The 15,278-nt window shown below is 55.1% G+C and overlaps 5 protein-coding genes across 5 annotated transcripts; 1 reads left to right on the plus strand and 4 right to left on the minus strand.

Moving 5' to 3' along the window:
• Positions 1–894: 894 nt before the first annotated feature.
• DCS_00750 (guanine deaminase) lies at positions 895–2,401 on the plus strand (the record flags this gene model as incomplete). The annotated part of the gene is made up of 2 exons (XM_040798086.1): positions 895–1,141; positions 1,236–2,401. The coding sequence occupies 2 exons, from the start codon at positions 895–897 to the stop codon at positions 2,399–2,401; spliced, it is 1,413 nt and encodes a 470-aa protein (XP_040658969.1).
• Positions 2,402–2,639: 238 nt separating this feature from the next.
• Positions 2,640–3,275, minus strand: DCS_00751 (uncharacterized protein; the record flags this gene model as incomplete). Its single annotated transcript, XM_040798087.1, has 1 exon — positions 2,640–3,275. One exon carries the CDS (start codon positions 3,273–3,275, stop codon positions 2,640–2,642), a length of 636 nt encoding a protein of 211 aa, XP_040658970.1.
• Positions 3,276–4,262: 987 nt separating this feature from the next.
• Positions 4,263–6,320, minus strand: DCS_00752 (uncharacterized protein; the record flags this gene model as incomplete). The annotated part of the gene is made up of 1 exon (XM_040798088.1): positions 4,263–6,320. The coding sequence occupies one exon, from the start codon at positions 6,318–6,320 to the stop codon at positions 4,263–4,265; it is 2,058 nt and encodes a 685-aa protein (XP_040658971.1).
• A 2,603-nt stretch (positions 6,321–8,923) lies between these two features.
• DCS_00753 (pathway-specific nitrogen regulator) lies at positions 8,924–11,799 on the minus strand (the record flags this gene model as incomplete). Its single annotated transcript, XM_040798089.1, has 2 exons — positions 8,924–10,028; positions 10,145–11,799. The coding sequence occupies 2 exons, from the start codon at positions 11,797–11,799 to the stop codon at positions 8,924–8,926; spliced, it is 2,760 nt and encodes a 919-aa protein (XP_040658972.1).
• A 1,348-nt stretch (positions 11,800–13,147) lies between these two features.
• On the minus strand, positions 13,148–14,908 carry DCS_00754 (30S ribosomal subunit S4; the record flags this gene model as incomplete). Its single annotated transcript, XM_040798090.1, has 3 exons — positions 13,148–14,113; positions 14,242–14,775; positions 14,870–14,908. The coding sequence occupies 3 exons, from the start codon at positions 14,906–14,908 to the stop codon at positions 13,148–13,150; spliced, it is 1,539 nt and encodes a 512-aa protein (XP_040658973.1).
• Between the last annotated feature and the right edge of the window lie 370 nt (positions 14,909–15,278).

The following is a 15,278-nucleotide window of genomic DNA, read 5'->3' on the forward strand; positions in this document are numbered from 1 at the left end:
ACTGTAATCATGAGGACTAAGTACTATTATTAATACCGACTGGTGTGCTGCACAAGTACTCGGGCGAGTAATACGGAGCACTTCTTCTCCATCTAAGTAAGTACAATGCAGTATGTGTACAAGTATGTGCGTACCTCTGGGTGTACTGTATGCGCATCCGAAATTTTATGCTCGAACTTTACTTGCACGGCGCACAGCATGTTCGTACATATACGAGTGTTCAAGCACAGCAGACTCGTGCTACATGTAGTACTTCACTACGCTGTACATGTACGTGACTACCTGTGCGTTCGGTCGATCGATCGTGCTCCGTCGTGCAGGGTGCGAAGCACGCGAGTAATTAACATACCTGCGGTGGAAAGAACTACAGTACGCCCCTCGCGCAAGTACTTATCCACCATACCTACAATCACATCTACACAAGTGCAACGCAGAGAGCACAGGTGCGACAATCTACAATTACGAATACTACGCCATAATTACCGGCCCTCCAAAGTTCATGAGAACTGGTGTATTTACCAAGTAATCACCACATGTACATGTGAGTAATTACCAAGCAACCCAGGTGGGGAGGCAGGTTTTAATTAGTAAATGCTACTCCGTACTTACAACAGACTACTACTACCTTTATATATGTAAACAGCCAGCAGCTCCGTACCGCTTCGTATTGCTCCAGCTTTCAAGTCAGGTAGGTAGGAGGAACGTGCCGAGCCCTGACTGCTTTGTCCCCTTGCGCAACTTGTAACCTACTATATCTACAACTTGCCACTCGCAAACAGCCAACGGAGTCACGGTGCCGAAGAAACACCGTCGGTGCCCCAAATCGTGACTTGCATCGGTGGAATCCTTCCCTCATTCCCTAAGCTAGATCCGGGCCGAGACGGCGTACACAAGATGGCCCAGGCCAAAAATCAGCTCCTGCTGGGCACGTTTGTGCAGAGCAAAACCCGCAGGGAGCTCGAGTACCTGCACGATGCCGCCATCGCCGTCGACAAGCAGGGCAGGATTGCCGGTGTCGAGACCGGCTCCGGCAATGTCGATGCCGCCAAGACGAAGCTGCTCGAGAGCCTGGGCTGGTCAGAGGATGAGGTGGACGTTCATGCCTGCATGCCAGGCCAATTCTTCTTTCCCGGTTTCATAGGTATGTGCGGGCCGAAAGGGGAGTGTGGGAGGGATGGTGGGAGGCAGGGGAGACTTCCACGGGCGATCGATGCTGACAGCTAGCCATGCTCCAGATACCCATGTTCACGCGTCTCAGTATCCCAACGTCGGCGTTTTTGGCAAGTCGACGCTGCTCGACTGGCTTGAGCAGTACACTTTCCCGCTCGAATCCAGCCTGAAAGACCTTGCCAAAGCGCGCACCGTGTACACGGCATGCGTGCAGAAAACTCTGGCCCACGGTACCACGACGGCCGCCTACTATGCCACCATCGACGTGTCCGCCACCAACTTGCTGGCAGATCTGTGCTTGAGCCTCGGGCAGCGAGCCTTCATCGGCAGGGTATGCATGGACAGGCCCAACTTCTGTCCCGATTACTACCGTGACGAATCGGCGGATGAGTCCGTCAAGGCGACGATGGAGACAATCGAGCATATCCAGAAAATCGACGCCAACTACGACTTGGTGTCGCCCATCATAACGCCGCGCTTTGCTCCGTCCTGCACGGACGAGTTGATGGGGAAGCTTTCGGCCCTACGGCACGAGCATAATCTGCCGGTGCAAACGCACATCTCGGAGAACGAGGGAGAGGTGAAGCTCGTGGCCGAGCTGTTCCCGGGCAAAGGCTCCTATGCCGAGGTGTACGAAAGCCACGGCCTTCTGACGCCGAGGACGATTCTCGCACATGCCGTCCACCTGACGGAAGCCGAGGCCAGTCTCGTTGCAGCTCGGCAGTCCAAGGTGTCGCACTGCCCTTGCAGCAACAGCTCCCTCACAAGCGGCCAGAGTCGTGTCCGCTGGATGTGGGAGAAGGGCATCGAGGTCGGCCTAGGCACCGACATGAGCGGCGGTTATAGCCCCTCCATCCTCGAGGCCGCGCGGCAGGCGGCCCTCGTGAGCAGGCACGTTGCCATGGGAGCCGAGGACGACGAGTCGCGTGAGAGGTGCAAGCTGACCGTGGAGGAGGTGCTGTACCTCGCCACGAGAGGTGGAGCCAAGGTGGTCGGCCTCGAGAACAAGGTCGGCGATTTCGAGGTGGGCAAGCAGTGGGACGCCCAGCTGGTGAGCCTGGCCAACGTCAGGGACGATGGGACGAGGGACGGCGAGGCAGACGCCGGGAACGTTGACCTGTTTGGCTGGGAGACATGGGAAGAGAGGATTGCCAAGTGGCTGTTCAATGGGGATGACCGAAATACCAAAATGGTCTGGGTCAATGGTAGGCTGGTCCATTCGCGGCCATGAGTTGCCGGCCGAAACATTTCAACTTCTGCGATTTTCGACCATGGCTCCGTCGCGTCTTCGAGGTCAGGCCGAGCCAGTCATCTACCATTGCCCAAGCCACCAAGAGAATATTCATGAATTTAGCAGTTTCCTTCCTGGCTAGCCAGCCTCCTCTCCTAGCTCGGCCCGCCGCTGACAGTGACACCTCCATCGAGGGCATGCGGACAAGACAAGGATTGCCACGCCCGCGAGTTTGAAGTCAGGAGCGCGTGCGGCTCTTTCGCCGCCGCCGTCTCTCCTTTTGCTTGCGGCGGACTGAGTAGAGGTTGATGAGCTTCTGATAAGGCGAGCCTCTTTCGTCAACCCGCTCAGTGGTGTACTCCTCAAATGTCGTCCGGATCCCTCTGAGCGTCTCTCGCATCGAGTTCTCGGAGTCGTTGACGGCCGCACCGAGCTCAACGAAGCGCACTACCGTCTGCACGAGCTCGCCGCGCTTGCCCTCTGCGGCTGTCGTTGAGTCGGAGGTCTGTATGAGGTCGATGAGGTCGATGAGGGCATCTTGGATGTCGCCGTTGTAGGAGCTGATGACATCTCGATCGTTTACTCGGTCCAAGCAAGAAGCCGCCGATTCGATCTGTCCTGATGGTGGTGGCATGTCTGTGCTGATTCCCGGGCTCGTCGTCGTCGGTTTTCTTTCCGTTTCCATGACTGTAGTATTGCCACTTTGGGCTTTCGCATGTGTGAGGTTCGCGTCTGCGTCTGCGTCTACGAGACTCCGTCTTTCGGCCCGGTGCTTGCGGATCTCGCTATTGCAGACAAGCAGTTCTCTGGCTGTGAATTTGAGACGGAAGCAGTGAACTTTGCCGGTATTGGATAAATCCCACCTGCCGAGCATCAGGTTGGTGTCACATCGATGGGACCGCAAAGATAATAGGCGTTGCCACTCCCTCCGTTTGCTTGAAGATGGTCCACCCAATGAAGGGACAGGACGAACAGGATCGGGGTCGATATTCAAGGCTTGCTTGCTTCCACCAAAGAGACAGCAGGTTGATGATGGGAGGTTCTCGAAGAACTAGGGGGGGGGGGGGCGAGCCGGGGGGGCGACAATGGACGACACTGAACAAATGGACAACCACGGCGAAGCGTAAGTACCAGTCACAGACCAGCCTTGTCAGTGGTTGGCGATCAATATCACGGTCCATGGCATGTCATGGCATCCAACAGGTCGCAGACCAGGTTCGGAGTGATGCCAGCTTGCTTCCTGGTCGATCGGCTGGTTGGTAATGGGGTTTGCTCTGATTTCCGTGTCAGTCTGCTCTGCTTGCCACACTTTCTCTTTCCATCAACCTTCCTCTCTCGACATGTCATGATTATGACAATCTGCATGCCCGCTCATCTGGTCACAAACAAGGCAGGCCAGCCGGCCAGGATGTCAGTCAGCATCAGCGTCGGCCAGGGTAATGTCTGGTACAAGGTCAAGGTATATACAGTCTTCAATTCCCTTCGTTTCGATTCAGACTGATGGTTGTGGTATCGAGAAAACGCAGTCAGCAGTCACACCCAGCGATCCTTTGTTCCTTCCTCGTCCCACGTTCTCCGCGCGCTTGCCACCGCCCTCTCCGTCGTATCATCTTCCTTGTCCACCCTCTCCTCCCCTTGTCATTGGCGTATGTTGATATTCATCTGTCCATCCCATGCCATCCTGAACAATCCTCTGCCATCATCCTGCCGGTCCTCAAATGCCGAAGCGCAACGGATCACGAATGTGATCATAAAGGTTGGTCAAAGATCAGGTAGATAGTTGACCTACCTGATTGGTGCCGTGCGCCAATCACCAGCAACACCTCTCTATCTATCGTCAAGCATCGAGTCGCTTCACCGCTCACGAATCCGGACCGGCCACCTCGAGCATTCGGTCGTCGTCATCGCCCTTTATGGTGTCATAATGAGGGGAGCCGTCAGCCAGGAACGGTGTCGCCACGTCCGCCGCCAACCCTGCCGACCTTTCTTCGGCACGAGCTCGCGATTCGAAGCGCATTTCGCTTTTGGTCCACTCCTTGACGCTGATTCCTCTTGCGAGCGCATCCCGCGCCCGTCGGATGAGCTGGAGTTCGGCTCGCTCTCGCTGAGGCTGCATTGCTCGCGAACGCTCGTTTTCGGCCACCTTGCGGGCCGACACAATCTTCCTGGCCGCCTTGTCCCGCGCCTTCTGGATTGCTGCCGCCTCCTCCAGTACCTTCCCCACGAGGTCTTGTCGAACGTATTCGGGCAGCTTGTCCCATGAAGCCGGGTCCAGGCCTTCGCTGGCTGCCACGAGTTTGTAGTATCGAAGCGCCGCCACCGTTTCGTGAAACATTCTTCGGTACTTGACGAGACCCTCATATCTTTTCTTGCGACTCCTATACGCGGCCTTGTTGTTTCGCCTCAGGTCCACCTTCTTGTCCAAGGCGCAAATGGCCGTGTTTCGTGCCATCAGGTACCGTCGAATATCTTCCACATCCTTTCTCTCCGACAGATCCACAATGTTTGCTGTCTTTGGCTTGCTACCTGGATCCTCAACTTCCACAACGGGAACGGTCACCGGGTTCTGCTCGTCGAAGCGAAGCTGATACAGTACTAATTCACGCCGCCTCCCCAGCTCGGCCGCGCCAACGGTGGGATCTAACTCTAGACCGAGCTCCGATAGAGTGTGGCCGGCCACAGACTTGGATAGATCCGCCGGCATGGGCCCCTTCAGTGGGAGGCGTTCAAGCGTATCTCCCATGCCGCCATCCAAGCTGCCCGTTGCATTAAAGGCTAGACGACTGTCCTCATCCTCGACGCTCCATGAAGTTGCTTCTCCGTCATGGGGCTGGCTCCTTCGCATTAAATTATCGATTTCGCCCCTTGACTGTTGAACCACGACCGCTAGGAAGGAAAGGTCATCCTCGACGGGAAATGCGTCCTCCGAGTTGACATTAGTTTCCACCTCGGACGCAGGACCAGATACCTCTGGTGTCGTCTGAGTGTCGGAGCAGATGCCGTGCGGCCTCTTTGACCGCGTAGCAGATGTTGGCCGAATATTCGCGCCCTTCTGGGCCTGCCAGAAGTTGTCTGTCCAACCACCGAAGGTCATGAAATCAACATCCAGAGGCGCCATGCTGTTTTCGGCGTTTCTCAAGTCGATGGAAAATGAGTCGACACTCCCGACAGCCATATATGGGGAAGAATTGATGGGGGTGCCACCCAATGTCGTCACGTCATGAGTGCGGATGGGTTGAGCTCCGGTCACACCGTTTATAATTGGACCCATTGCTTCTGACGCTTCCAATTCCAGGAGCCCCATGTTCTGAAAACTTGTGGCGTTGGATATGCTGTTCCCAGCGGCGTGATGGAAGATATTGTTATACCCGAACCCGTTTCCGACACCACGCACGGAACTGGGATCACAACTCGATTGGGAATAATCTGCAGCCAGCGCCGAGGAAGGACTGATAGTGTTCTCGCCCAGGCCTAGAGGCACTTTGCCGTACGCCGACTCGTAGGAAGTCGAGTCAAACACTGCAGGCGCCTGCTTCAGGTCCACGTCGTAGGCACGATTGGATCGATGTCCCACTGCTGTCGGGAGGTGCATTATTGTGTTGGGGAAGGCTCCGAAAGAGGTTATTGGGTATGCCTCGCTGCTCATCGGTGAATTCACCGCTGTTGCTTGGTAGTCAACAAAACTGGGCCGGGAGCTGATAGAGCCGAAGTGAGAAGATGCCGACCCCATCTGGGAGCTGGAAGTGCCTTTGTCGCCCTTGATGGCTACGTCGAAAATTACGGGAGCCATATGTTCGCTGCAGCTGGCTGGAGCTGAATTGGCACGGGCTTTCAAGAGAGACGAGTCTTGTCCAGCGACAGCGGTTGGTATAGAGCCCTCAGGCGCTGGAAGTGGTGTTGCGTCCAAGGGCGACGGCATGGCGATGCTCTCTGAGCTACAGTGTTGCGACGCTCGAGAAGGTTCAGGCCAAGCAATGGGATTTCGAGGTGCTTGAACGGGTCCAGTGTGCGGCGAATTGAGCAGTTCTCGAAAAAAAATAAAAGGCCTACCACAGGTCAGGGTCAGCCTAGTTCGAGGAGGATGCCACGCTGTTTATATTCTTGAGAGATTATGCCACACCGCGGATATCTGGGTGCAAGACCTCAGCGGTTGGCAAGATGCCGACAAGAGAATGCCACGCTGGCCCCATGAAGCTTGCTTGCCAGGGTCAAATGACGGCATTCTTTCAGTATGGGGGAACACATGACGTTGCACACAGGGAAACTCGACCAAAGCGTCGGAGCTCTCACGGTACCTTTTTCTCTCGGCGTTGACGATCAGGGTTACTTTGCCATCCACTTCTCCCACTCTCGGAAGATTATGCACAAGACTACTGGAGGCGCTGGGGGTCCAGAAAGTTCAAGACGCGTGATTCGGTGCAAGAATGAAACTGCAGTCCGATGCTGGTGGAACGGCCTGTTGCGCGGCAAAGGTCTGGGTGACGAGCTCTCGATGAGTGTGAGGTGATGCAAGAGTCTCGCAGCTCGCAGTGAATCCGAGAAAGACACCAGTCTATTGGGATAGAGGATTGGACTTAATACATTGTGTAGCAGGAAACCGAGCATTGTAGGGGTTGATCAGGCCATTGTTGGGATGAAGAATAGCCTCGTGGCGGGGACCAACTGACCCTGCACTCTGAATTTGGCGGATTTTTGCAAGCAGCTGCTATTATGGTGGATGGAGGACAGCTGATGAATGTAAACCACCTTGCGCCCATCAACCTAACGGCGGTGCGAGTGCAGAGAAGAAGAGCAGTCTAAAGCCCAGCCAGGTTGTATATTGGCGAGAATATCACGCAGGGGGACGATACATCTCTTACCCACATCATCCATCGTCTTCTGCATCACAAAGACCCCACAACCTCTTATTTTCTCAATCGTTCTTGATGCACCGTTAAGCAATGAATATCCTGTGCAGGCCCCAAGGCCCTGGGATTGTATTGACGACGAAATGCAACATTCCATTCAGCCAGACAATACTGGCGGGAACGCGGAGCGCATATACCTATTTCTACCGCAGCTCCAAGCTTCCGCGTTTATTAAATAAGATCGATCGGTCTCGTTAGAAGCCGTTGCCTTCGTCACGATGGACGGTAGATGTTGGAAGAAGAATGGAGGCCGCGATGGGTGAAGCAGAGCCCTGGCTTGGAGGTCATGAGCCAGATTGTCATTCGAGGTTCAAAATTCGACGACGCACAACAGAAGAATGCAGGTGCTTGTTTGTGCTTCTTTTCTCTCGTTCAGAGAGATCGAGATGCAAAATTCTATTTTGTCAGATTCCAGAATGCTGCCGTTCCCAATACCTTTATGAAATATCCACCGTAAGTATATCTCAAATTCGGAGATAACGCCAAGACTATCTCAAGACCTCGGGTTGCTTTGACAAGATATATATCGACTCAAAGGCAAGACCAACTCCGCCGCGAGTCCACCAGTACAGCCTCGGCAGTTCCCTTCGACGCTCGTTCAACTCCTCCAGTTCGTCTGTTACCGCGCCTTCTGACGGCCACAGCTGTGCCTGAATATGAACTATACGTGACTGAAAGGGTATTAGGAGACTCGGCAGTCTCGCGACTTTGGAGAATTGTTTGCGGCGCTGATTCGCATGCCTGAGCAGCTCAGGAAAACGTTTCTATTTGCCCCAGTAACATTCGGTGACGCCTCAAACGGGACCTTCGTCGGCCATCGGAAGGAGAAATATCCCTGCAGACGACAAACTTCACAGATGCAGTCCTTGCGAGCGAGCAAGACGGGGATCGAGCTGGAGGGTTTGTTCCCAATCGCTTCGGTTGCAGAGACAACGTGGCCACCAGCCAGGAAGTAATCGGGAGTTGATATCCACAGGTTTTCCTGCTCGCCGCCTCGCCGAGGGACCACATATAGGCATCGTTCGTCGCCGTTTGTATTTAATGCCCCCTCTCCCTAAATACCATGGCGTATACTGCTCCTCGAACATTTTTGGGCCACGTTCGCACAGCTCAAGAATCGGGGAAAGTTCCACCACTCCACAAAACCTTGTCTAGCTTCTTCATCTACTTCATGTATTTGCGGCACATTCTGAATAACTGAAGTTGTTGGCTTTGGCGTAGGTATGTCATCGACAGAACCCAAGAAACCAGATCGGTTGGTTCCCTCGTGCATACACAGGCCAACGTAGTCAAGGGCAGGCTATCCCGGCTTGAGACGAGACGCTCTCCACAGTCCACGTACCGCGCATGGATAGAGTTGTCGTAGAATGTATTTCAATGGCGTGTACAAGGGAACGAACATGCAATGCGTAGTTGAACTCGTATTCGTCCTCTTGAAGCGGTGTTTCTGAGAATGCGAGCATGCAGAATACTCGTGTGTAGGACCGGAGGTGAGGAAACCAGATGATAAATCATGTGGCCATCAGTCAGCCACCGAGCAGCATGATTGCGCGTTGCCTGCCCAACTGTTCCTTCGTCTCACTCTTCGTCTCATACGATGGACATGGATGCTGGTTCAATCCAGGTTAGGTGGCCAGCTGCCGCCGCTCAATGACGCGCCTAGGACGTCAAAACCGGCCGCGGCTTGGTCTCCGGTATCCGATTCAGTTGGCTGGAAGCGGCCGTCCCAATTGGTGCTGCCGTCGAAGGCGAACATGGAACTGCCTGCAGTGGTCCCGTCGAGGTCCCAGCCATTAAAGTTGTGTTGCCATCGCACGCTGTCGTCGAGGATCCATTGCTGACCGTTGACATTCAACCCCTTCCCGGACGACATTTGTCGATGGTCGTATGCGCGTGCGCCCGTTCTCGTCATGCCGAGGTGGTTGCTGCCGCTGGCCGCCACACCACCCCCGCTGACAAGAGGGAGTGGCGACAAAGAAACCGGTAGTGGTGCACTTGCAGTGTTAACGTTCCACTCGGTGAGCAAATCGGGCCTTATGTCGCCTTCAAGCGCCGTGTTGGGCATGGGCAGGCTTTGCTGTTGGGCGCAGGCAGCAACAACGCTCGCTGCTCGATGGTCAATGTCGATGGTGGACTCAGCAGGTAGCGCAACATGTTTCAGATGCCTCGACGCATTGTCGTTCGACGGATTGTACATCTGCGGATGCGAGTAGCCCCCGTGCGACGTCGAGGCCAAGCCGACATCCGACATTCCCGGGGAGGCCTTAACGCTCGACCCGGGTGACGATGGGACGTCGGAGGTGTTGAAGTAACCAAACTTGTCATCGGTCCGCCTCAGGACAAACGAGGCATCGTCGGGTAGCTCGCAGTTCCACTTCCTCGTAAGGGCGCTGAGAATGCTGAGGGTTCGTCGAGCGCAGAGCCAGTCCTCGGCAATCTCCTCAAGATGCTTGACACCGTGGATGATGTCCCTTCGGGCGCCCTTCTCCGGTAGGTTGAGAAGATGTATCGTGCAGGCACTGTGGATCATGTAGACGGCAATGTTGCAGATCTGTCGCAGGTTGTACGTCTTCTTGTACAGTCGCATGAGCCTCGAGATGGCCTCGGCATTGGCCGTGCATATTCTGCGCGGTGAAACATTCGCAGGCAGGGGCGAGACGGATGGAGAGTATTTCAGGAAAGGCCTGAAGAGGTGGATGTACTGTAGGTGGAAGAACATGCTGATCGCTGTTGTTAGCTAGTGAACTACGTAGTATCGTCCACGCCGACTTCGGTGCAGGAAGCCGACGAGAGGGTGAGATCGCGAGACGGCAAGGGGTATCGGCAGCGTACTTACTGCATGAGAATCACGTTGGGCAGCTGCCCTTCCTTTGGTGCAAACTCCTTGGGTAGCTTGCTGCGCCACTCCTCCAACCGCTGGTGGATCTCGCCGAGCTTCTTGAGTTCTATCGTCTTGCCCCTAGACCGGCCAATATGGTTGGGGTGGTAGAAGAAGATGAGCAGGTCGCTGCTGATTTCGCACAGGCTCGAGAGCTGCAAAGCGGCCGCCCTTGTTCTCCACGGCTGCCTGCGGGAATCACCATGACTTCCCTGGTGATGGCCTTTGTCGGCGTCAGCGTCGGTATCGGTGAGGGGCGACCAGGTGGCCAGGTCCTCGTCGGCGAGAACATCAAATTTCGACACGTTGGATGTGCTCCTGGGAAGCTGTGGCAGCCTGCCTAAGTAGTTGGACCAACATTTGTCGAACAGGAAGCACCCCCAGAAGGTGACCTTTCTGGCGTCGTTCTCATCGTCGCCGATGCGCTGCTTCGTCGTCCCGTCCAACTCGAGATTTAGGCCAAGGTCCTGGGCCATGCGGAAGCTCATGCCGCTATACACCCACCCTTTGGACTCGCGCGCGCACCCGGCCTCCCTGACAGACATCAGAGCCAAGGCCTGCACTGTGGCAAGGCACGGCTTCTCAAATTCATCGTCGGCGAGGATGAGCCGTTTCGCCTCGGCAAAGAAGTGGTCGCCTTTGGTTCTGGAGTCGCCGGGCGTTGCGCAGGCAGCGGAGACGTCGGTGAAGTGGCAGCCCAGGGCGAGCATGGCGTTGACTAGCAAAGGCGAGCAATGGGCCGTCTCGCCACGCACCAAGCCAGCGGCACCCCTCCGAAAGTCACGCCAGAAGAGCTTCTTTGACAGGGTGGTGAAGTAGGCGTAGTGGTAGGTAAAGTACATGCCCAGAAGGTGGCTGATGAGGCCGACGTCGGTTGTGACTCGGGTCCAGGAGGTGACGACAGCTTCATCGGTCGTGAGCGTGAGAGGCGGGGAGTATTGGTCCGCTGACGCACCGGGCTCTTGGAACTCCTCCAACTCGGTTTCGTTGGCGGCGCCGCTACCAAGGTACGAGGACTCGTTGGCATGTATGAGGTGCGAGGTGCCACCGATGAATCGGACAAGGCCATTCTCCAGCCGGAGCTCCCCCATCTTCCGAGCCAAGTCCTTCTCTCCCTCCATGGGCATGAATCCCAGGGCGCAGTCCTCGTCATCCTGGTCGGCCGCCGCCGCCACGTCGCCATCCGGACCAGGGACAGGGTTGGCGAGTTGCCGGGCCAGGTCGTCAAGGCTGTCGCAGCCGCGGATTCGCTGGACAATTCCCGACACATCTTCTTCTGAGGCGTTGATGATGGCCTCTACGAGCACCTGCAGGGTGGAACTGCGAGCCTCGAGACAGTCCACTTTTCCGCGGTAGACGCCTTTTCGGCGGTGGTCCGAGGTAGGGTCGTAGATGCACTCGGTACGATAGACGCTGGCGCAGGCGGCGCAGCTGGGGTGGGCGCCGTCGCATTTCGACTTGCGTTTCCGGCACGCGATGCACGCAGTGCTGATGCATCTCCGCTTCCGACTCGAGGACTCGGCACCCTGGCGCGACTTCTGCTTGGTGACCGTGGACGAGGTCGCATCGATTGACGGATCCGACGACGGCCACTCGTGACCCGTCCGAAGCATCGTTGGGGGCCAGCGAAGGGGAGTTGCCGGTCACGCCGAGGTAGTCGTGTCGGAGAGAACGGCTACGACTCACGGCTACGGCGAGTCTGGGAGAGGAAGTCCTCCTCCTGCCCGTCTTGAATGTTTCTTTCTGTCCCTGCAGGACACGACAGGCAAATGATGGAGGAGAGATGGAGAACTGCACAATGCTGACGAGTGAGTGAATCCCTCTGCTCTGCTCTGCTCGGCATACCAGCGGACCCAATGTCGCATACCGTGAAACCGTCGGCCATCTAGCACCCGCCCCCTGTTACGAGACGACACCACGAGCGGCAGAGGACAGGGGAGGAATGGACCAGTTCGAATAAGCGTTTTCTGTCTTACCGAGTGTTCCGTTCGGTTTATTACTGGGTTGCATCCAGAAGTGCTCGTGAATTGCAATTGATGGCTCGATGTCTCGTCACTCGTGATGAGGTTGACGGGCTGCGATTCCCTCGATCTCGGACGATTCCACACCGTTTGCAAGGGGGGGTGGGAGCTGTCGAGAGAGAACTGTGATTGGTCCTGGATCAACCGATTCAGGTAGGTAATCTGTACAGATAGTACGGAGTACCAGTCGACTATACAATTACTGGACACGAATCGCCGCCAGCTGAACTTTCTTCCTCCATCCAACTGACCTTCTAACCTAACCTAGGCAGGTCTAATTAGGTAAGGGAGGAGTTGAGTACTCGTACAGTACAAGTATGTGACAGTTTCTTGCTGGAATTAGCACGGCAGTATTAATACTCCGTACAGCACGGTCGACCAACAGCCTCCGCAGTTGTACAGTAACAAGGTAATAAGGTACAGTAATACGGAGTACAAGTAGGTTGCGTCCTCCAATTGTTTTTCGGGGCCTCCTTGTGTCTAAAAGTAAATACCTAAGCATACACAGGTAGTACTCCGTACAGTGAGTTTAATTTATTGCTGCGCCTCACTTGCACTTACTTACACTCATGTGGATGGCAACATCTAGTTGTACGTTGTAAACGCATAATAATATTTGCATCCGCGTCACGCTTGTCGCGTCGCAAAGGCCTCATATACGCTCTGGTCAAATCGGCCCCGATGGAGAATTCGTTATGGACAGTACCTGATTGCATTGACTACGTACCTAGCTCCCATCGAGCACCACACCAGTGGTAGCACAGAGTGTTTGTCGCACACACATGTAGCCTTTCCTGATTGCAGGTACTCCGTAGGTTCCTACGAAGGTATATTATACATTGCTATTGTACGGACTACGGATGGCTTCGATTGAGCATCAGTCAAGCCAACCCACCCTCAACTTCAGTGCCTCATGCCCGGCCTACCGTAAGCCTCCCGTTCAGCCTCGCTCCAAGTACCAGTTGTGCGTCAGCTGGTTCGTCAAGTAGCTGAATGGCGTAGGAACCTCCGCCATGCCCTTTCGAGCCACCGGGTGACGAAGGTAGACTGCGGCGCAAATGTTGGGGTTGACTTCGAGGTAGCGAGGAATGAAAGCAAAAGCCGACATGAAAGGTCGCGGTCGCCATGGTGTGGCGTACGGCTTGCTGTCATCGATGGGGTTCTCCTGGTCATACTGGAGAAGCTTTCCCAGCTTGCGCATCTCTTCTCTGGACAACTGAGAGGAACCCATGATTTGTATCGCCTTCTCCTTTTGCTGCTCCGAGAGCCCTTCTAGACCCTTATCCATCTGCCGCTTCCTGTTGTGTTGTTCCACTTCTTGTTCTCCCTCAGGAGCGCCGGACATTTCCTCGCGAGGTTTCAAGGAAAGTTTTTCGAAGCTCTCGCGCATAAGCTCGTGACTCTTCATCTGTAGCTGAAGATCCTCCATCAAGTCCTGCGCATTCATTTCGCTGTCCTCGGGATGTGACAGGAAGCGTTTGGCATCGGCCCGAAATAGCCGGAGTTGCTTTTTTTCCTTGGCTGTGAGATCTTTGGGGTTGGTTTGCAACAACTTCCTGACGTCCTTGAGGAGAAACCTGAGCGTCTTATTGTTCATTTCCCACGTCTCCCCTTGCGTCAAAGATTCGATTCCTGAGCTCGCCAAATCATGGCTGGGAGTGGCTTCGGCCTCGTCTGCAGCGACGTCTTTGCTTGAACTGGTCGGGTCTTCTCCATCACCTGCACGCGTGGCAGTGGATTCTGCCAAAGCATGTCGTGTCGCCTTGCCGCCCGAGGACTGGTCCACGATGCCTTTCAAGAATTCATCGGCCTTCTTCTTGCGTGACTGAAGGTTTTCGCGCAGGCGTTTGTTTCCCTCGGGTTGTTTCTGCTGCCCTGTGCCATACATGACTTTTTCGATGTCGACCTGGAACATGTCGCCTGGATTCAGTTGGTAGGACGGATGAATCATCTGCGCCCGGTCAATACAAATACAGCGTGGAAGAAATCAATATAGTTGCGCAACCGCGTCACTGGGATGAAGGCCTTATGTACCTTTTTACCATTGACCATGACGGCCCCATGGATGACAAACTGTCGAGCCTGTCGGACACTACTCGCAAACAAAGCTCGGAACACTGCCGTGTCCAGCCTCCGTTCGAGGGGAGCGAACGTCATTTGCATGTAAGGCGTCATTTTGGAAAACTGGTCTGACAGCAGCTTATTGACATCTCCGAATGGTGGCGGCTTCCGTCGTGATTTCTCTTGCATGCTGAGCCCGGGGACTTTTGAGTACGAGTCGGCTGTTACATTGGATGTTGTCAAGCCGGATCCACGCCCTGCGGCCTGCTCGGAGCCATCATTGGCAGCCAGATACTGGGGAGGCAGATCGACGGCGGACAGGAGTCGACGGGAAAACTGGCGCACCCATTTCTTCTCCGGTATGTGCTCACCGTGGTACGCTCTCGTTTTTGCCTTGGCAGCCCACTTCTGCTGGAAAAAAGTCGGCGTTCCCCTTATTTGGGGCTCGCGGCCAACCTGACGGTAGAGGTTGTAGAGGTTATACTTGTTCCACGATTGCCGCAGCTTCTATGCCATTGAATCGAGGTCAGCAAAAAGGACAACAAATGAGGCGCTGTGGGAGGCACTGGGATCGCAATGCGTTGGGGAAGAGGATACGTACGGGCCGGCTAAGGCTGTAGAAGCGGTATGGCTTGCGCATCTTGACAAAGCCTACCCCCTTGGGACTGGAGATTGTAGGTCGAAGCCGTTGTTCAATGGGCAAGTCGTCTGTCTGTCTGCCTGTCCCAAAAATTCGGCGCAGCTGCCCAGCTCTCTCGGACGAATTTACCCGCCGGTCCGACAGGCAAGGTACGGAGAACATTCAACACTTAAGTATATGTACATTGGTTAGTGCATGTGTACCTAGTACAGTACTAAAGTCGGTATACTTACTAGGCAGGTACGGAAAAAGTACATGTTCAGTAATCCGTCGGAGTACAAGTATATACTTAAGCACTGTAAGTACTGGCACCAATGCACGCACAGGCACGGAGAACAAGCAGGTGGATGGGTAATACCCAGCAATATTA

Source organism: Drechmeria coniospora, chromosome 01 (genome assembly GCF_001625195.1).
Source record: "Drechmeria coniospora strain ARSEF 6962 chromosome 01, whole genome shotgun sequence".
In the NCBI taxonomy this organism is placed as follows: Eukaryota; Fungi; Ascomycota; class Sordariomycetes; order Hypocreales; family Ophiocordycipitaceae; genus Drechmeria; species Drechmeria coniospora.